We start from the raw sequence: 16522 nt of genomic DNA, 5'->3' as shown, positions 1-16522 counted from the left end.
ACAAACAAGCAAGTATTTACAGTGGTGCTTGTGTAAAATTGAGCAGACTGATTCTTTTCTTTGCCACCAAAAAAAAAAAAAAAAAAAAAGAGAAAGGAAAAAAAAAAAACCAAAAAGAAAATTGCCTTGAGTCTCACAGCCTGTTTCAGTGTGCAGCAAGAGGAAGCTGCCCCAAGGGGGGCTGCTCACTTCTCTTCCTTATCCCCAGATACAGCCGTGGCACCCACAGGCAGTTAAAGCAGTAGCCAGCCGGCTGCAAAAGACATGGAGCTACCGCGAGCTTTCGATCACACAGAGCATCAGGAGAACCGCTTCCTCCTGTTTCTTTGTTTGATTTGAGACCCAGTCAACACGACCGGCTTTAAGAACACAACAATCATCAGTTCTCCAAGTTTAAAGGGCAAAATTTCGATTAGCATGTTCCTACTGGGTACTTTCTCCTTCCCCTGCAGCACGGCTGGCGGGGTGGCAGCAAGGTGTCCCAGGCGGTGCATGCCGTCGGTGCCGGCGCCTCGGGCTCCAGCGTCAGTGGCGGTCGTAGGCAGCGGCAGCTGCTGGCGGGGCTGCCCCGCGGGCTGCAGCGCTGTAGTAGTACGGGGAACCTGCAGGAGAAGAGACGGCCATGAGGAAGACAAAGGTGGAAGGGTGCCAGCTTGCAGCGTGCCGACACAGGCAGCAGAGAGCTCTGCAGCCCCAGCTCAGACTCTCAGCAATAAAGGCCAGGTAATTAGAATAAAAATTGCATTCATGTATTTTGCATGAGAATGGTGCTATCCTTGCTTTGCATTTCTGTTGGCTGTAGGGCACCCGGTTCACTCCCTCCGCTCAAAACACTTGTTTCATTTATTTCCCAAAAAAAGTGAATTACTTTTCAGAATGGGAGGTCAAAATGTTCCAGCCCCAACATATTAAAACACCCTGACTCCTCTGATTTATTCCTCCCCTCCTTTGGAAGGAGAAGGTTGAACCCCGAAGCATTCAACATATTTCACTGGGCTCAGCAGCAGTTCCCCCTTTCCTCAAACTACTCTTTCAGGGAATAACACCTGACCCGTGTGAGCCTGCTTAGCTCTGGCAGTGTCCTTGGAGCCCCAGAAAGAAATGCCAGGTTTGTACTACCAGATCTGCTTTGGGACCATGACGCTGTGCTGGCCTCTGCCAGGCCAGGGGAAGTCCTTCAGCGTCCAGGGTATTTGTTGAAGGGAGGCACTGTTGTCAGGAAATACTGGTGACTTTCACTCAGTAACAAATTTGAACTCAGAAAGTGGTTTACAACTACCTCCAGAGAATGATGCCTCATCCAGTGAAGTACCTGACACTCCATATCACAGCTTTTGAAATGGACGCTTAAACCTCAAACTGATCAAATTTATGCTCTGTTTTTCTCATCGAGTACACGCATTGCACATCTGAATGAACTATGTAGGCCAGGCTTCAGGCTTTGCAGACTGATGAATGCCCAGGCACTCATCTACCAAGACAAGGCCCGAAAAATACCGGCTATGATTTGCCTCCAACCAAGAAGATCCCAGATGGCATGCCCCGTGCCGCTGGTCGCTAGCTCTCCCCCGAGCGCTGAGCCAAGGAGCCTCCATCTGCAAGGCTGGAGAACCTCCTGGCCTCCACTCCTCTTACACAGCCTCCAGCTGAAGGCTTTGCTTTTCAGAACAACTTGTGTGACTACTGAAGGGATGCTGGCTGAGAAGCTGGAGCACAGAGCAAGCCCTCCAAGAGGAAGCCCACAGACATTTACTGTTAAACGTCGGCTCAAGACAGTGGTATGATTACAACATGCAGGGCTTTCTCCACCTTTGTTGCCAAACCAGCCCTGGTGAGCTGCCTGGAGTGGTTTCCAAAGCTGGTGAAATAAGCTGTGCCACCCAGGAAGACACCCCAAGGAGACAGCCCCACCAGCTGAACCATGTCCTGCAAGAACGGGCTCCTCCACCCCACCTTGCTGCTGTGGATCCATCTCACAGGCAAGCCCACCTCTTTCTTCCAGGCTGTGTTTGTCGTGAGCGCCATGTCAGGAAATCAGCCCAGGCTTCTTCGCCAGCCTCCTGCTGCTGACTTCCAAGGGAGCACAAGCAAGCGGAAACCAGAGGTCAGCCAACATCTGCTATTGCACAGTACGTGCAATGTGCTGCTTGGCACAGCCATGGAGAAGGTGATGATCAGAGCCCTCCCAAAGCACGTGACACTCTGCTTCTGCAACCCTCATGGGTTAGAAACGATGGGGTTTGGCCACAGGAGTGTGACTTCTGCATCAGTCAGTGCTGCAGCAGCACGGGAGCTTGTACACTGAGGGGGTCTGTGTTGCCCTCAGCGCCACCTGCACTGCCCCAGACATCCCAACTTAAGTAGTGTGCAAACCCACTGCAATGGGTTTGGTTTAAAGAGGTGAACCAAGCTTCAGAACTGTGGTACCAGCGGTCTAGAGGGGTACTCTTACCATACACAAGAGTAATTCAAGACAGTCCCTGAAATCACTGGCCAGGCTAAGCACCGACAAAAAGGTTTGCAGAACTTTTAGGCAAGAGCCCGTCTCACCTAGGTTTACTAACTAGAAGGTTAGTATTTTAAGCCATAATCAATGGAGGCAAAGCAGATCCCTTCAGAGGGTCATCATCCCTTTTAGACTTGCACAAGTGCAGAGGTGACAGCCTTGTGTTGTATGCTGAGGGCACCACTACTGCTGTCCTGGGCTGGGTGAACATCAGGTTAACAAGCCCCAACCTCAGGAACAATATTTTGTGGAGCAGAATGCTGGAAAGCTTCACAAGGTCAGCGACACGGTTCTCAGGGGTGGCCTAAAATAAACTGCTGTGTATCGTGTATCCCAGCAAAACTCATGGAACACTCAAAAACATCGAAGCCTTCCTTGGCCTCATGAGGCAACCTTGAATGAGCAAAGGCAAACTGAACAGCTTACCAGACTTTGAAATGTGCATGCCCAGTCTAGCTGGGGTTCTGGGGATGTTCTCTGTAGCCAGTGAACACAGGGACGCACTCTTGGGAATGCGGATTTGTCAGTCCGTGTCCCCTCACGGCCACTCCTGCTGCCCAGGCGTCCTTGGGTATCATCTCCCACGGCGGGGCAGGCAGCACCTTGGGGTAAGAAACCTCGCAGGCCTGTGAGGGGTTGGGTGGATCTGCCGTCCTCACCCACTGTAGCACCAGGAGGTTGATGGGGAGCAGGGCGTGGTGATGCCCAGCTCCCAGCCATGACGGCCGGCGGAGACCCAGGTCCTGGCTGCCGCTGGCACCAGCGCCCAGCCACAGCAGCTCAGCTCAGGCAGAGGGGTGGGAAGTCCAGGGAAAGGATACAGAGGCACCAAATTAATCCTGACCCACGGAGCGATACATGAGTCCCACCGCAGCCAGATGAAGCACTCCTGAGGTTTTGGGGTAAAGGGGCTCTTTTTGGTGCCAGGGCCTTCGCTTCCCCTGCCACCCCCCTCCACTGCTGTTCTGACCCAGTGCAGCCACCAAAGCCCAACATTTCTCTCACGCTTTCCAAAGGCCTTACGCTTCTCATGAGTTTGATTTTTCCAGTTCACCTTTCAGCAGCAAAATCAAAAAAGCTTGTATTTAAACTGAAAAATGAAAACATCACATCACAAAGCATTCACTCTTCCTCCCTGTCACCATGCCCCCATACAGAACAGACTTGTCCGTCCTTCTGTCATTTTTCCTTTCTAACTCATACTGCCATCAATTTATTTCTTGACACAGTCATTTCTGGCGCCTACTTGTTCTCTAATCTTTCCACAGAAACCCACAGAAGAACTGAACCTAATCCTAATTGACCGACTCCAAGCCCTGCCCTCGCACGGCGCCGTGCCAGCGCCGTCAGCCGCAGCGCTGCGACGGTGCAGGCAAGCCCTCCCGGCGGCGCGCAGGGACCGCGGCGAACGAAACCCGCCACTAGCAGCACCAAGGCAAATGCGACGAGCAAAAATGGTAGAGAAGTTATTGCAACAAGCCAGCAAGAAATTGAATCGTTTTTCTTCATTAGACTGTGTTGCAGTACTCGCCCTTAGCACGCGCCTGTTGAGCTGCCTCTGCGCCGGCACGTGTGCCAGAACATGCTGACAGCGACGGACTGAGCGCCAGGAGCACAGGAGCCTCCGTGTGCATCCTGTACTGTAGCACTTCCAAGTCATTCACCGCACAGTGGGGATTAAAAAAAAAAAAAAGAAAAAAGATGCCTCTTTCTCCACCTCCTCCTCTGGCTTTGAGCTGGGGACACCTGCTAGAGCCGCTGAGCCACATGCCACACGAGCACCAAAGGTTTGCGTCCTCTTCCCAGCACATCCCGCTGGAACTCGGGCTCTGTCCTCTCTGTGGCCATGGTCCAGGCAGGACCGAGCCATTCCATGCAGCAAAGGCTGCCGTGCCCCTGCTGCAGAGCAGGGCGCGGGTGCTGCTGGGGCTGATGACGGGATGGGAGAGCAGGAAGATGCTGCAGAGCTGCAGCAGGGAACAGACTTCTTCCTCTCATGCTTCGGTGGGCTGCCCTGGAGGACTGCAGCTTGGTCATCTCCGCTTCCACAGGAGCTATGGGGCACGGCATTTGGGACTGCCCCGGCAAGGAGGGAGCACAGTGGTCACCCATTTGCACCAGTTCCCACACCAGCTGGGGCAGACATCAGTGGGCTGCCTGGTGCAGAGGAGCAGGCAGCACCAGAGCAAGGGCAGAGCAAACACAGGGGCGATGGGAAGCAGTCGGGGTTCTGCTGGGGCCAGAGAGCTGCTCCCCACCACCTGGATACCAAAAGCATCGCCCTGCCTTCCCGGGCAGCCACTGGCTCATGCTCCTCCCCGCTGCTCCATACTCACGGGACAAAAACTGGGGACTAACCACTACAGTCTTCACCACTCTCAGCTCTCTCTATTCTTATTCTCTTTATTCCCCCACAAAAATAATTTTTCAACCCAAGTATTCTTTCTTCCTGCCACTTACAAATCACAGCATCTCCCCTTTTAGCTCCTCTTTCACAGGTCTCAGGCTGGTGTGATTGCTGCGGTGCAATTCTTCCTTGCCAGCACAGGGAATTAATTGAACATAGGCGCTGTTAAGTGCTTACAGTATTACACTTTCATCTCGGTGAAGGGAGCGGGACTTAATAAAACAAACTGTGTCAGTCCATGTACCAGTCCTGATTAATTTTGTCAAGGTTTCTGCTTTGAGGCTGATACTGCCAGAGCTTGCTCTCAGGAGAGAATTACTAAATGCACTCACGTATACTCCTGAGAAGAGTGGAAGCATCCTGGATATAGTTTAAATTAACCTCCTCTCCACTGCGGGTGCTCAGGCTCATCACACAGAGCCTCTGGGTGTGCAAGGAGACTTGGAGCAGGATTTTAAGGCTCTGCCACAGAATTCCTATTTGCCCTGAATTACCAGTGGGGTTAGCAGACACCTTGGCCACGAAGGGAGTGCAAGATCAGGCTCCCACGGTTAAAGGCTGAGCTGTGGGTAAACGGGATCTCTGCGGGGCACAAGAAATGTGTCCAACCCACAGCCTACAGCCAGACAGGGAGGCCATCCCCACTCGGGTCCTACGGCTGTACCCGGAGCTTGCAGCGTCTACTTGGAGCGCCAGCTCAGCGGCCTCCCCCTCCAGCACCGCGCTGGCACGGGCAAGCGGGCTGGGCTTCCCCTCCTAGGTGCTGGGTCACGGGCCATGGAAGTGCCCTGTGTGGCATGGTCTTGACTTCTCTAAGTGCCTTTCCAAACCGACCACTGTTTTGCTTTTGGTGCATTTCTGGTAACGAAAGGCTGGAAATGAAAGGGAATCCCAAGGTTCAGCCCACCGAGACCCCACTGCCCAGCCCTCGCATGGTGCCCACGGGGCATTTCAGCAGAGCAGGGAGTCACAGGCTACACCTGCTCTCAACCAGCTCAGCAGTTCCTGCAGCATTGACAGGGACAGAGCGGAACAGGTATTTTATCACTACCAGTGGTCAGGCAAGGGAACTCCAGCACTCCCAGCTTTGTGACCAGCCTGAACTGAACAGTAAGTTCATCCTTAGGACTTGCTGCAGAACAAAAACTCCCATTTCATCTTTTTGATGCAATAAAACTTCCAGTCTTGTAACCCCAAATCAATGTGTCATTGCACATGCAATGCAATACACCGTTATCTGTGACTGTGACTGTGTTCACTGAAACAGAAGATTTCGAAAATATCCAAAAAAGTATTTCGAAGAGGATAAAAACAAGGAGTCTGAGATCATACAGATTAACAACTCTTGCCAGCAAAAACATGCCAGCACTGTTGTCATTATACTGTGGAACATTTAAATTCCAATACAGCTGCAGTTTCTGAAGGAAAATGGTAGCATCCAAATCTTTTCACCCTTGCCTCATATAAGCACATGTTCACAGCATGCTGCTGAGTAAATACTGCTGTAGAAATCCGTGCCAGCCTGAGATGCGAGCCTTGCTGTGGGGAGCACGCCTCTGCTTCAGCGCTGTGCGTACAGCACGCCTCCCGCACAGTCGAAGGTGAGATGGAATTTGCCCCAAAAAATGTATCATCCAAAAAAGGACACAAGAAAAAAGAGGACGGACAGAGAAAAAAAAGGGAATGGCACAGGTAAAAGGTGTCCCGGCAGAGAGCGGCTGGCTCCTGACAAGCCTCTGTTTTAAAGCCTTCTCCTGACCCAGACCTGCCCATCTCCACCGGCCTCGGAGCACCGCAGGGACGTACCCTGCCCTGCTCCCTGGCCAGCTCAAGAGTTTATATGAGCCCGCCATGCCAAACGAGGAGCCGAGCAGGTCATGGGCACAACACGCTGCTGCTGGAGTCAAAGGGCCACTGCCCACCCCCGCGGGCAGCGTGGAGCCCTGGGGTGGCTCTGGATGGCTCCGGTGCGGCTCCGCTGCGCGTGTCCTCCCCCATGGAGGTGCGCAGCCGCAGGCGGGAGCACGGCGTGCAGCCCAGGAGCCTCCCCAAAAGCCCTCCCTCTATGAGGGAGAGCAGGCTTGAGGGTGGGTTTTCATTTATTTTTAATATCCTGCCAGTTTCTTTACCAGTTTGCAAGCAAAATTTTAAAAAGCCACCCAAAACCCGGCTTCCCGGGCCTGTCCATGCAGCAGAGCTTTGCTAAACCAGCTTCCAAAGGAGTTGGAAAATTAGAAATTAAGAAAGCGTGGCGTGCGCTTTTCCCCCCCGGCTAAAGCATCCTACCCACACGGCCAAGCCAAAATCCTGCAGGCGCTGCCGGCTGCGGCCATGGAAACGGCGTGTTTAGACGCAGGGACTCCCCTGGCTTTGTGCAGCTATGCCCATCCATATTAGCTGAAGATCTGTCCGCTGATTTATGATGGAAGCGCTAACAAACCCTTAAATGTGGCACGGCAAATAGCAGCATTATACCAGCACCATGGCATGGGAGGCAGAGGCTGTCTATTGCTCCCCGAGGATTTGTTTAAGGACAAGAACCATGATGAATACAGCCTGGGTGGCTCAATTACATGGGGACTCAATTACTTAAAACAAAGAAACTGGATGAAAAAAGTATGACAAAAATTCAAAATTATTTCTCTGCTGGAGGTCACATATAACAGCCCTGTCATCCATAAATCTGGAAATCTCTAAGGCATGCTACTCCTGTGTTGAGAGATGACAATTAATTGGTATTTTACTTACCTCATCCATGCAAATTATGCAGGGAAAAATTCTAATTACTGCATGCTACATGTATATAAGGTCAAAGTGGGCCAGCTTTTGACAGTGGTGTAAAATGGATTATGTTTATCCTTCACATGAGGGCCATGATCCTGCATGAGCCACAGGGCTCCTGCCCCCCGCCGCTGGTGGGGACCGTGCCGGCATCAGCGAGGCTGCGCTGGCACAGCCGCCCCTCACGGGGGGGCAGATCAGGCAAACGCACGACTGGGGAGCAAACGCAACGCGAGGTCGGGGAGAAATGCAAAGTGCTTGAAGAAGCAAGAAACAACAGCGTGGGAAGCGACGGGGCTCACATTTGGCTGCAAGCAACCTAGAGCCTCCCTGAAGCAGGCGCTCCTGACAAAGCGCCCCGAGTTTTGTCCCACCAGGATTTCTCATCCTCAGAAAAACTGGGGATCCTGCCTTCTGGCAACATGTTCTGTCTATGGAAGGATTTCTGGCGGCAGAAAGGGGAAATCAAGAGGTTTGAACACGGGGTTTCTCACTGGAGAAGGGAACCAAGAGCATTTGTGCACCCCGATGGAGACCTGTAGTCCCACCCAGGGGCCGAGCACAGAGACCCAGGGCCGCGCCAGGATGCATCTCCAGCCTCCCTGGGGCTGGGTGATCGCCGACGGGTTGCAGACAGGGCACAACTTGCACCAAGGCCCCCAGGGCTGGAACAGCAACTTACCCAGGAGTCCAGGGTTGGGAAACCTCCAGGAGTCATTGTACGTTGAATATTGTGGGTGGCTGTACGGGCTCCCGGAAAACTCGCTCCCTAAGTTAAAAAGACAAAACAAAAGATCATTTTATTTGAGACTACAGTTACTGTTATGGGGAAAGGAGCTATGCAGCGCATGCTATGCTCCAGCGATGGCCTTAGTAAAAGCACTGCTGTCCACCCTCTTTGAGGAAGGTCAATATGGGTGGGCAAATTATTAAATAAATGGGTGCAGCCGTCTTTTACGTGTCCGTTTTGCACTGCAGCCCAGGGCTGGTGAGCTGATGGGATTTTCTTGGGCAGCCTGTGCTGCAGGAGCGAGGCAGTGAGGAGGGATGGAGAGGAGTCTGGGACACACCAACAGGGCTGGTCCGTGCCTCCACAGCCCAACAGCACTCAGGGCAAGGAACACAACAGGAGGAAAGGCCTGCTCAGACAGGCTCTCTGCTGGCAGGAGATGAACCAGCTCATCTTCTGGATACCCGGTACCCTTCCAGGCTCTCCAGGACAACATGGTCTTGGTCCCAGATGTCCGTCCATCACTGCAACCCTAGGAGAGGGATGCTTGCATCCACTTCAGATGGCTTTGAAACCCTCCAGACAAAGGCACAGAAAAGGCTCAAAGAGTTATTGCAATTTATCTCCTCATCAGCTCCCAGTCTCCCCATCTGTTTGTTCTCTTCACATGTCACCTCCTGTTTCATACTTCAGCTGCAAGCTCTTCAGGACAGAGCCTTGCACCATGGGGCTCCGACCCTGGGCAGGGCACCCGGCTCCACCACCATGCAAATACCCGCACTGCTGCTGATTTATTAGGAAATCTTCCACAAATGACAGTTTCCTGCTCTCCTCCTCTCCTTTCCCCTCTCTTGTACACAAATATATGCATGCACAACGCAGCAGGGTAGGAGAAAGTAGGTTTCCTACAGCAAGAGGACAAGAGGAGCTGCTGGGATGCAGCAGAAGATGCTTGCTGTGACCTTCACCCCTTCTGCTCCTCAGCGCTGGCATAGCCCCCACCCCAAACCCGGGGGCTGCCAAGTGGCAGACCCCCTGCCGCCACGTCTCCAGCACCCTGGGCTCACGACCCACAGATCTGCCTGGGGGACGACCGCCAGGCCCCCAGGCCCACGAGTGGCCCCCTCATTCAGGTTTTGGTGAGCTGTTGACCCACTGGCCCCAGGGGAGAGGGGACAATGCACGGGTCGAGGCGTCGCAACGCTGCTGCACTGGCTGTCGGGGGCAGCCCTCCCCTGCGAAGGCGCCCGCTGTGCAGTCCTGGCAGCCGCTGCACCCACCTGCAAAGGTATTTTCTGCCAGTATAGAAATAATGCAGGTTGGTGACAAAATTTAGGGTCGGGTCCAGGGTAGCTTGGTCCCCACGTGATGCTGCTTCAATAAGCACAAGCCACCTCTTGGCCTAGGACACCAGCACACACGCTGAACAGGCTGACGGCAAGAGCCACTCATCCCCGGTTTGCTCCAGGGGGTCTCGTTAACGACCCTCCTCCGTTCCCCGCAGCCCTCTGGACCCACAGGACTGCACCCACCAGCCTTGACCTGCTCCCTCCCCGCTGACCCGGCGTCAGGACAATGACATGAGGTCTGACGGCGGCGGCAGCAAGCACTTCCACGCTCAGCGCGCCTTGCTCCTTTGAACACATTTCTGCACAAGCTCAGCGTGGGTTTTCCTTAGTGCTTCTAGGGAATGGCATGAATTCACCATGAGCCATGGAAAATGGAGCTGTTTCCAAGCCTGTCTTCCTGCTGAAGTACATCGTACCTACATTTCCTCTCTGCTCCCTGTCATGGATGACAGATAACTTCAGGACCTGAAGGTCGCCTCCGCCACAGTGCTCAATCCAGAAGAGTGAGGCACAGTGATGATGATGAAGCCAGAAGAGATGTCAGGGGCCACCCGACATACGAGGGCCACTGGCAAAGGCGTTCCCATAAACTTCTGTTAGCCAGGGAGCAAGCTGCCTCCGGCAGGACACAGGAGCTCCTCTCTGGTCCCTTCTTCTGCCTCCCTACTGCCGCACCGGAAGCCGTCAGCTCATCCCCCGTTCCCAAATCCCCTCAGCTTCCAGCAAGTCTCAGACCTGGCTCTGCCCTACTGGTGTTTGCCCAAGCCTGCAAAGCACATGGGCAGCAAACTGGCTGGTAACGTCACGGGTGAGTGACACGGTCCTTCCCGGTCCTCGAAGGCTCATGGCCAGGCCCTGCTTCCAGCATGTGCTGCACAAAAATCCCTTCATCCTGTGGGCGCCTCTTCTTCGGGGAGGGTCTCGCACGGCGCCTGTCCCAACAGTTTCATCAGTTCCTTTCCACAGGGCAGCGAGAAATATAGAGATTTAGGCCTGTTTTGGATGCACAGAACAACTGCGGTACCTGAACAACAAGACAGGCAAAACCCAATGGGAGCAAGTCTCACTGCCACATTGTCCCCTGGAGCTACGCGGTGCACGGACAGAGGGATGGGGCAGACAGGACCGCAGGACAGACCCCGATCCGTACTGTGGGCTGTTTGCACAGGGTGTGCAGAGGAGCCTGGCCAGCTCCTCTGTGCACTGGCAGCGCCCCAGGCTTCGAGCGAAGCTCGTAGTGGGCCGCCGCCGCCCTCTGAGAGCTGTGCCCCAGGGAGGGCACACATACCCACCTGGGGACAGGACAACCCCTCATTTTCAGCCTTCCCACCGCTCTCCATCCCCCTCGCAGCTGCTGCTCCCCTCTCCCATCCTCCCAAGGCTGCACAGACCCAGTCCGTCCCGCGCCAGCGCCGCGCATGCTGCTGAGCAGGCAGCAGCACTTTCTGAACGCGCATCAGCGCTGCGGCAGGGCTGCGGGTGGGAATGGGCTGACATCTCATTGTTTCAGCCTCTCCTGCCTTGCTCTCCTCCCCCACCATCCCCACTGCCCTCCTCCCCACACTCACACACAGACACACATCGTGGACCCTCTCTGGGGGATGCTCCGGTGCCTGTCAGGCTGAGGCTTCCAATTCTCTGTTTTTTATGCCTCAGTGGTCAGGGTGTCAAGCTCCTGCAGTACAGACCAGCCAGGAGCTTGAGGAGTCACTGAGCACCATCAGCTCGGTGACAGTATTGCTTGCTTCTTAACATACTCTGCATATCCATCAGCCTTGCAGGGAAAAAGAGAGAGAGAGGAGGGGGGCAAGGAGGAAAATGAGAGAAAAGAAATACAAGAGAGGGGAGGGGAAAAGGCGAAGTGGGGGAGAAAGTCTCAAGCCCTGTTACTACCATCGCAGCACTTGGGCGGACAAATGGTACGGCCATAAGTGAAACTAAGCTACATGAATGAACGCTGCATGAATGCCTCGTGGTTTCCACCGGCTATTCCAAGGTCCATCAGCTACACCTCCTGACAGCGCTGCTTAGCTGCCAGCCCTCGCCCCATTCAAAAACACAACAAATCAGCTGCCCGGGGACTCGCACATGTGCGGCGTCTCGCACACACGTGCACGGTGCCTGCCCACGCCACGAGGAACGGGTGAAACGGGAAGTCCCCTCCTTAGCAGTTCTGGCATTGCTGAGACACAAAGACCCCAAAGCAAGGGCTTCTGCCAGAGTTAGCCCACCTCTCGCTGCAGACCTGGCTCCACACTGCCACGGTGCTCCATGCGGCTGTAGACCAAAAGGGGTCACCCCCAGAGGCAGAGCTGCAGGGGAGCAGGGAAGAACGATTCCCAGTGACACTGCCACTACCAGGCAGCAGCAAGCCCTAGGAGATGCGCTCCAGCCTGAGACAGAGGCACAGCCCCCTTGCCCACGGGGTGAGCCCCAGGGGCGGCTGCGAAGAGACGCTGGAGGTGGCGGATGGACCCTCTGCTGCAGGCAGAGCAGCATTATCCGTTCTGCAGCATCCTCTCTGGGGATTATCAGCTCATGTTTACCTGTCTGGTTCTAAGGTAAGCTTCCCCCAAGTTTCCTTTGTGATGTGCAGAAAAACTGAAAAGCGTGAGCTTAAAAATCTCAAGAACCAAGAGATGAAGGAAGAGATTTCATGGTGTCTTTCAAACTGCCGTAGCTTTAGAGTACTGCAGGGCACCGGGGAGGACGCAGGCACCTCTGTGCACCGGTGCTGGACTCAGGGCAGGGCAGGAGGGTGCTGGAAACCTCCCTCCCTCACCAAAAGGCAGAAGGATGGGGCCGACGGGCAGAAGGGACAACAGACGCCGTCGGACGGATGGCTGCATGGCAGATCAGACCCAGACTCAATCCCAGTTGGCTTTGGATCTTGGCAGGTGGGAGGGGGATGCAAATTATTTGCCATCTGATGTTTTCTTAAACATGGATGCTGTAACCACAGAGTAATATAAGTTGGATGGGGCCTTTCTGGGTTATCTGCTCCAAAGCCCTGCTCAAAGCAGGACCAGCTCTGGCACAGGCCGTGTCCAGCCTAGGTGTGGAAATCTCCCAAGGTGGAGGTTTCACATCTTCCCTGGGCCCCTGCTCCAAAGCCTGGCCGCTGTCACTGCACTGCCGCCGTTCACCACACAGCGCACCTGGCTGCAGTCCCGTTAGGCAGCACAGCAGCAACGGATGTGCCCTTTAGACTCTTCTTGGGACTGTGAGGCACTTAACACCAGCAGAAACCAGCAGCCTGGTCAAGCATGGGACACGCTTGTCACCCAGCTGCTGGTTCCTTTGGAGTGAAATGCAAAATCTGAACAAACACTCAGCAAAGAAGTTTTATATGTCACTTCCAAGTTCAACATGTTGCTCCGATCCCTGGAGTCATGGAAGACCCTGTGAATTGGAAGCTCCAGAGCCAGCTCAACCAGAGCCAGCTACGTGAAAGTGGACACGTTTTTACACTTCTCATTGCGTCTTCTCGAATACCAGGTTTTTTGCGTACGCACTTGGGACAGGGAGAAGCCATCAGGACCCCAGGGGTGAGCGGCTGTGTCCGTACGACAGCTGCAGGCAACACGATGTGCAGCGATACAACACGCAGGTGGTACAATGTGCCTCCCTCCCGGTGACCACCAGGCTACACAGCTCCCGGCGAGCGCCGGCAGGAGCCGCCGCGCCCCGCGGGGAGAGCAACCGCAGCCGTCCCATCCCGCCGCCGGACTCGTCCAGTCGCTGGTTTCCTCCACCAGTCCTGCTTAGCCGAGTCCTTTTGCCATCCAGGTTTAGGGCGGTGCTTTATTTAGGCCCTCCATTTGGCAGAAGATTAAAATAAACCAGGAGAAACAGTGTTTTCAATAAATGCAACTGCACAAGGGACAAGAACTGGAGGCTGTGGGACAAAAATCAGAGTCCTTGCCAAGAAGCACAACCTCTTGCCTGTTTCTCATTGGGGTCCTGGATAAGTTCAAAAATAATACGCTGTACTTGCCCCTAAGTTGGGTCCCTGCAGACAAACCCCTCTCCCCCTCCACCCCCAACTCCCAGCAGGGGCTACAGGTGTCTCTGCCTTCCCCTTGTGGCAAAGAGCCTTACTGTAACTTTTTAAAATTAACATTCTCATGACTTTTATTTGTTTTCTATCATTTTCTTTTGTGGAAGTAATCACATGGATCATAAATTTCCTCAGCGAATTCCAATAAAAATCATTACCCTGGTAGCTAAGATATGCTTGACTGCATGGGGAGCCGGGCTAAACACTGCACCGAGCCACACTGATGCACTCAAGCAGCCTGCACGTCACCGACTAACACTGTGAAATGACGGCCATCCAAACGCCGCCTGGAAATCTATTACACAAAAATCAGGCGTGCAGCAGGGCTGGGCATCACCTGCGCTGGAGGTGGACGCAAACCAAAGGACACAGGGCAACTCACTTCTCCCCGTACGCCGACACCGCCCGAGAGGTTGCTTCATGCTCCTGGGCAGCATCTCACACAGAGTCAGAGTGACAAGCAGCTGTGAGACACCTTAGAAAAGAAAGAAAACGTCCTGTGGAGAACAACGGCGTATTTTGCCCTCAGTGAAGGGAATCTGCCTCGCCGCAGCAACGGTGGCTCGGGGCGAGAGAGGACGAGGTCTGCAGCCCCGCCGGGGACGCTGCAGCCTCCATGACTCACAGAACTTGCTCCCTTAGAAGTCTTCTCCCTGTACGGGGGAGCTGGGAAACACCTTGTATTTAAAACTTGCTTTCACACAAAAAAAAAGTATTTTCACATCGCCAAATAGTTTTGCGGATTTGTGACAGTTTTGACGAAATCCCTCAGTTAATAAGAGCCTTGGATTTTAATTGTTTTTAAAAGTCAGACTCTTTCCAAACAAATCTTTTAAATTCAGAGAGTTGTTCTGTTTTCAAATTGAGTTCAGTGCGGCTAAAAAAGAAAAAAGTCCCAAAATTTCAACTGGAAACAAACTCTATATTTGAAATAAAGTCCAAAGCCATTTTTATTGTCATATTTTTGTTTTGATTGAACCTTGGACTTTCTTCCAATGTTAACATTAATTAGCAAACAAGACAATCTGCAATTTACACTGCTCTACTCTGTAAGTATCAGCTCTGTTTAACCCGGGGGACTGGAAACCCAGGGCGCACCACAGCCTGACCACCAGAAACCTGCCCAGAGTTCTCCTGGTCTCTCGCCTTTTCTCTGTCCACAGAAGTCCCACAGGAGGAAGGACATTGGTAACTCTGCCTTCTGCTCTGCGGACCCAGCACACCTGGCCGTTAATCTGCCTGCTCTAGACCGAGCAGTCCACGCACTACAAAAACCAGAAGCTCGAAAAGGGAAAAATTACCAAAATACAGCCCTACTGGAACAGAACGTGTATTTCAGAAACAATGCTCCCACGGGAAAAAGCTGAGCAGGAAAATACACTATATATAGCAAAAGCACATCACGTTCTACCCAATTTATCTCCGTGAGAATACCCAGGGCAACAGCCAGCAAAAAATCCCAGGACAAGCAAGCAGAATTCATAGGCCAGTCTTTGAAGGACAGGCCTGGGGAATTTTCTTGAGACTGGATTATCAGAAACTGCGCCAGGAGGAATCACGGGCCCGACACGTGAGGGTGATGGCTGCTGCAGCGAGGTTGCCCTGGAAGGGAAGGGCAGCCTGGGTGCAGGGCCCGTACACGCATCTCCGGTGCTGATGCCGTCCCCGTGCCCGGCTCCTGCGGGCGACGACGCAGCGCCCCAAGGAGATGCGCTCCCACGCCAGCAGAGCGAGGCAGAGGCGGCCCCGGGCATGCCCTCCTGCCCATCGGCTGGGCTTCACACCCTGCCTGTGCTGGCAGGGCGAGGGCAGTGGGCACGGACCAGGCACCGCGCTCTTGCTGCTTCCATCACACATACCCACAGCGGGAGCCCGCTGCCCGCCTCCGGCTTTCCCTGCAGGGACGGCGGCCGCGCCGCGGAGAGCTGGCAGGACCCCCTGCGGGATCTGCTCCAGCCCAGAGCCCAGTGTCCTCCCGGCACGCAGACCCCTTGCCTGCCCCGGCCCCGCTGGCAGCCAACGGAGGGCGCGGCAGGACGGGAGGAGGCTCAGCACCACGCACCCCCCGAGCCTGCACAGCTCCGGAGATGGCTTGGTTTGTGGTTGGAAGGAGCTCTGATGAAAAGGAAACGTTTTCCAAGGGGACTGAAAAATCCCATTTTGGAAAACCTCTTCAATGAGCAGCTTTGGAAAAAGAAAGCTGCTTTTCAAAACACCTGGGATACTCTGCATCGAAATGGGAAGCTGCTCCCAGCCTCTGGACCCTTGGTTACCTGGCATTGTATCCAGCAATTTACCTATTCCCACAGGAAAGAAGTGAATAAAGCATTAATAACTGGAAAAGAGGAAATGCCTTCTACGCAATTAATATTTTCTCTTTTTTTAAGATGTAATAGAAAGTGACAGATTTCAGCAAAAGAACACAAATGATTTTCAAGTAAAACTTCCCTTATACAGAACAAAACCTTAACTTCTTGATTTTCAAGGAAAAAAAAAAAAGACAGTGAATTTTGAGCCCAGTAAGCATCTACCTGTGTTCTTTAAACACAATATAATAAAACTACGTCAAAAATCTAATCCATCTGTAGCCAAGGCAGAGCCCCTGGAGCTGGGATGCGCTGCAAGAGCCTGGCCGACCATGAGCACACAGTCACCGACAGGGTCCCAGCTAGTGCTTTGAAGCCATACA

At 53.7% G+C, this 16522-nt stretch overlaps 1 protein-coding gene across 1 annotated transcript in view; it reads right to left on the bottom strand.

The window, feature by feature from the left end:
• Window positions 1-422: 422 nt before the first annotated feature.
• PAX5 (paired box 5) overlaps window positions 423-16522 on the bottom strand; it is a 135282-nt gene continuing 119182 nt past the window's right edge. The window contains exons 9-10 of the mRNA XM_075079028.1: window positions 8377-8463; window positions 423-602 (exon numbers count right to left, since the gene is read on the bottom strand). Of these exons, the coding sequence (XP_074935129.1) occupies window positions 526-602; window positions 8377-8463 (164 nt within the window). The 3' untranslated portion in view covers window positions 423-525. The remainder of the gene's footprint in view (window positions 603-8376; window positions 8464-16522) is intronic.

This window comes from Phalacrocorax aristotelis, chromosome Z (assembly GCF_949628215.1).
Source record: "Phalacrocorax aristotelis chromosome Z, bGulAri2.1, whole genome shotgun sequence".
Classification (NCBI taxonomy): domain Eukaryota; kingdom Metazoa; phylum Chordata; class Aves; order Suliformes; family Phalacrocoracidae; genus Phalacrocorax; species Phalacrocorax aristotelis.
The sequence above is the reverse complement of the archived record's forward strand: the minus strand, read 5'-3'. Positions and strand labels throughout refer to the sequence as shown.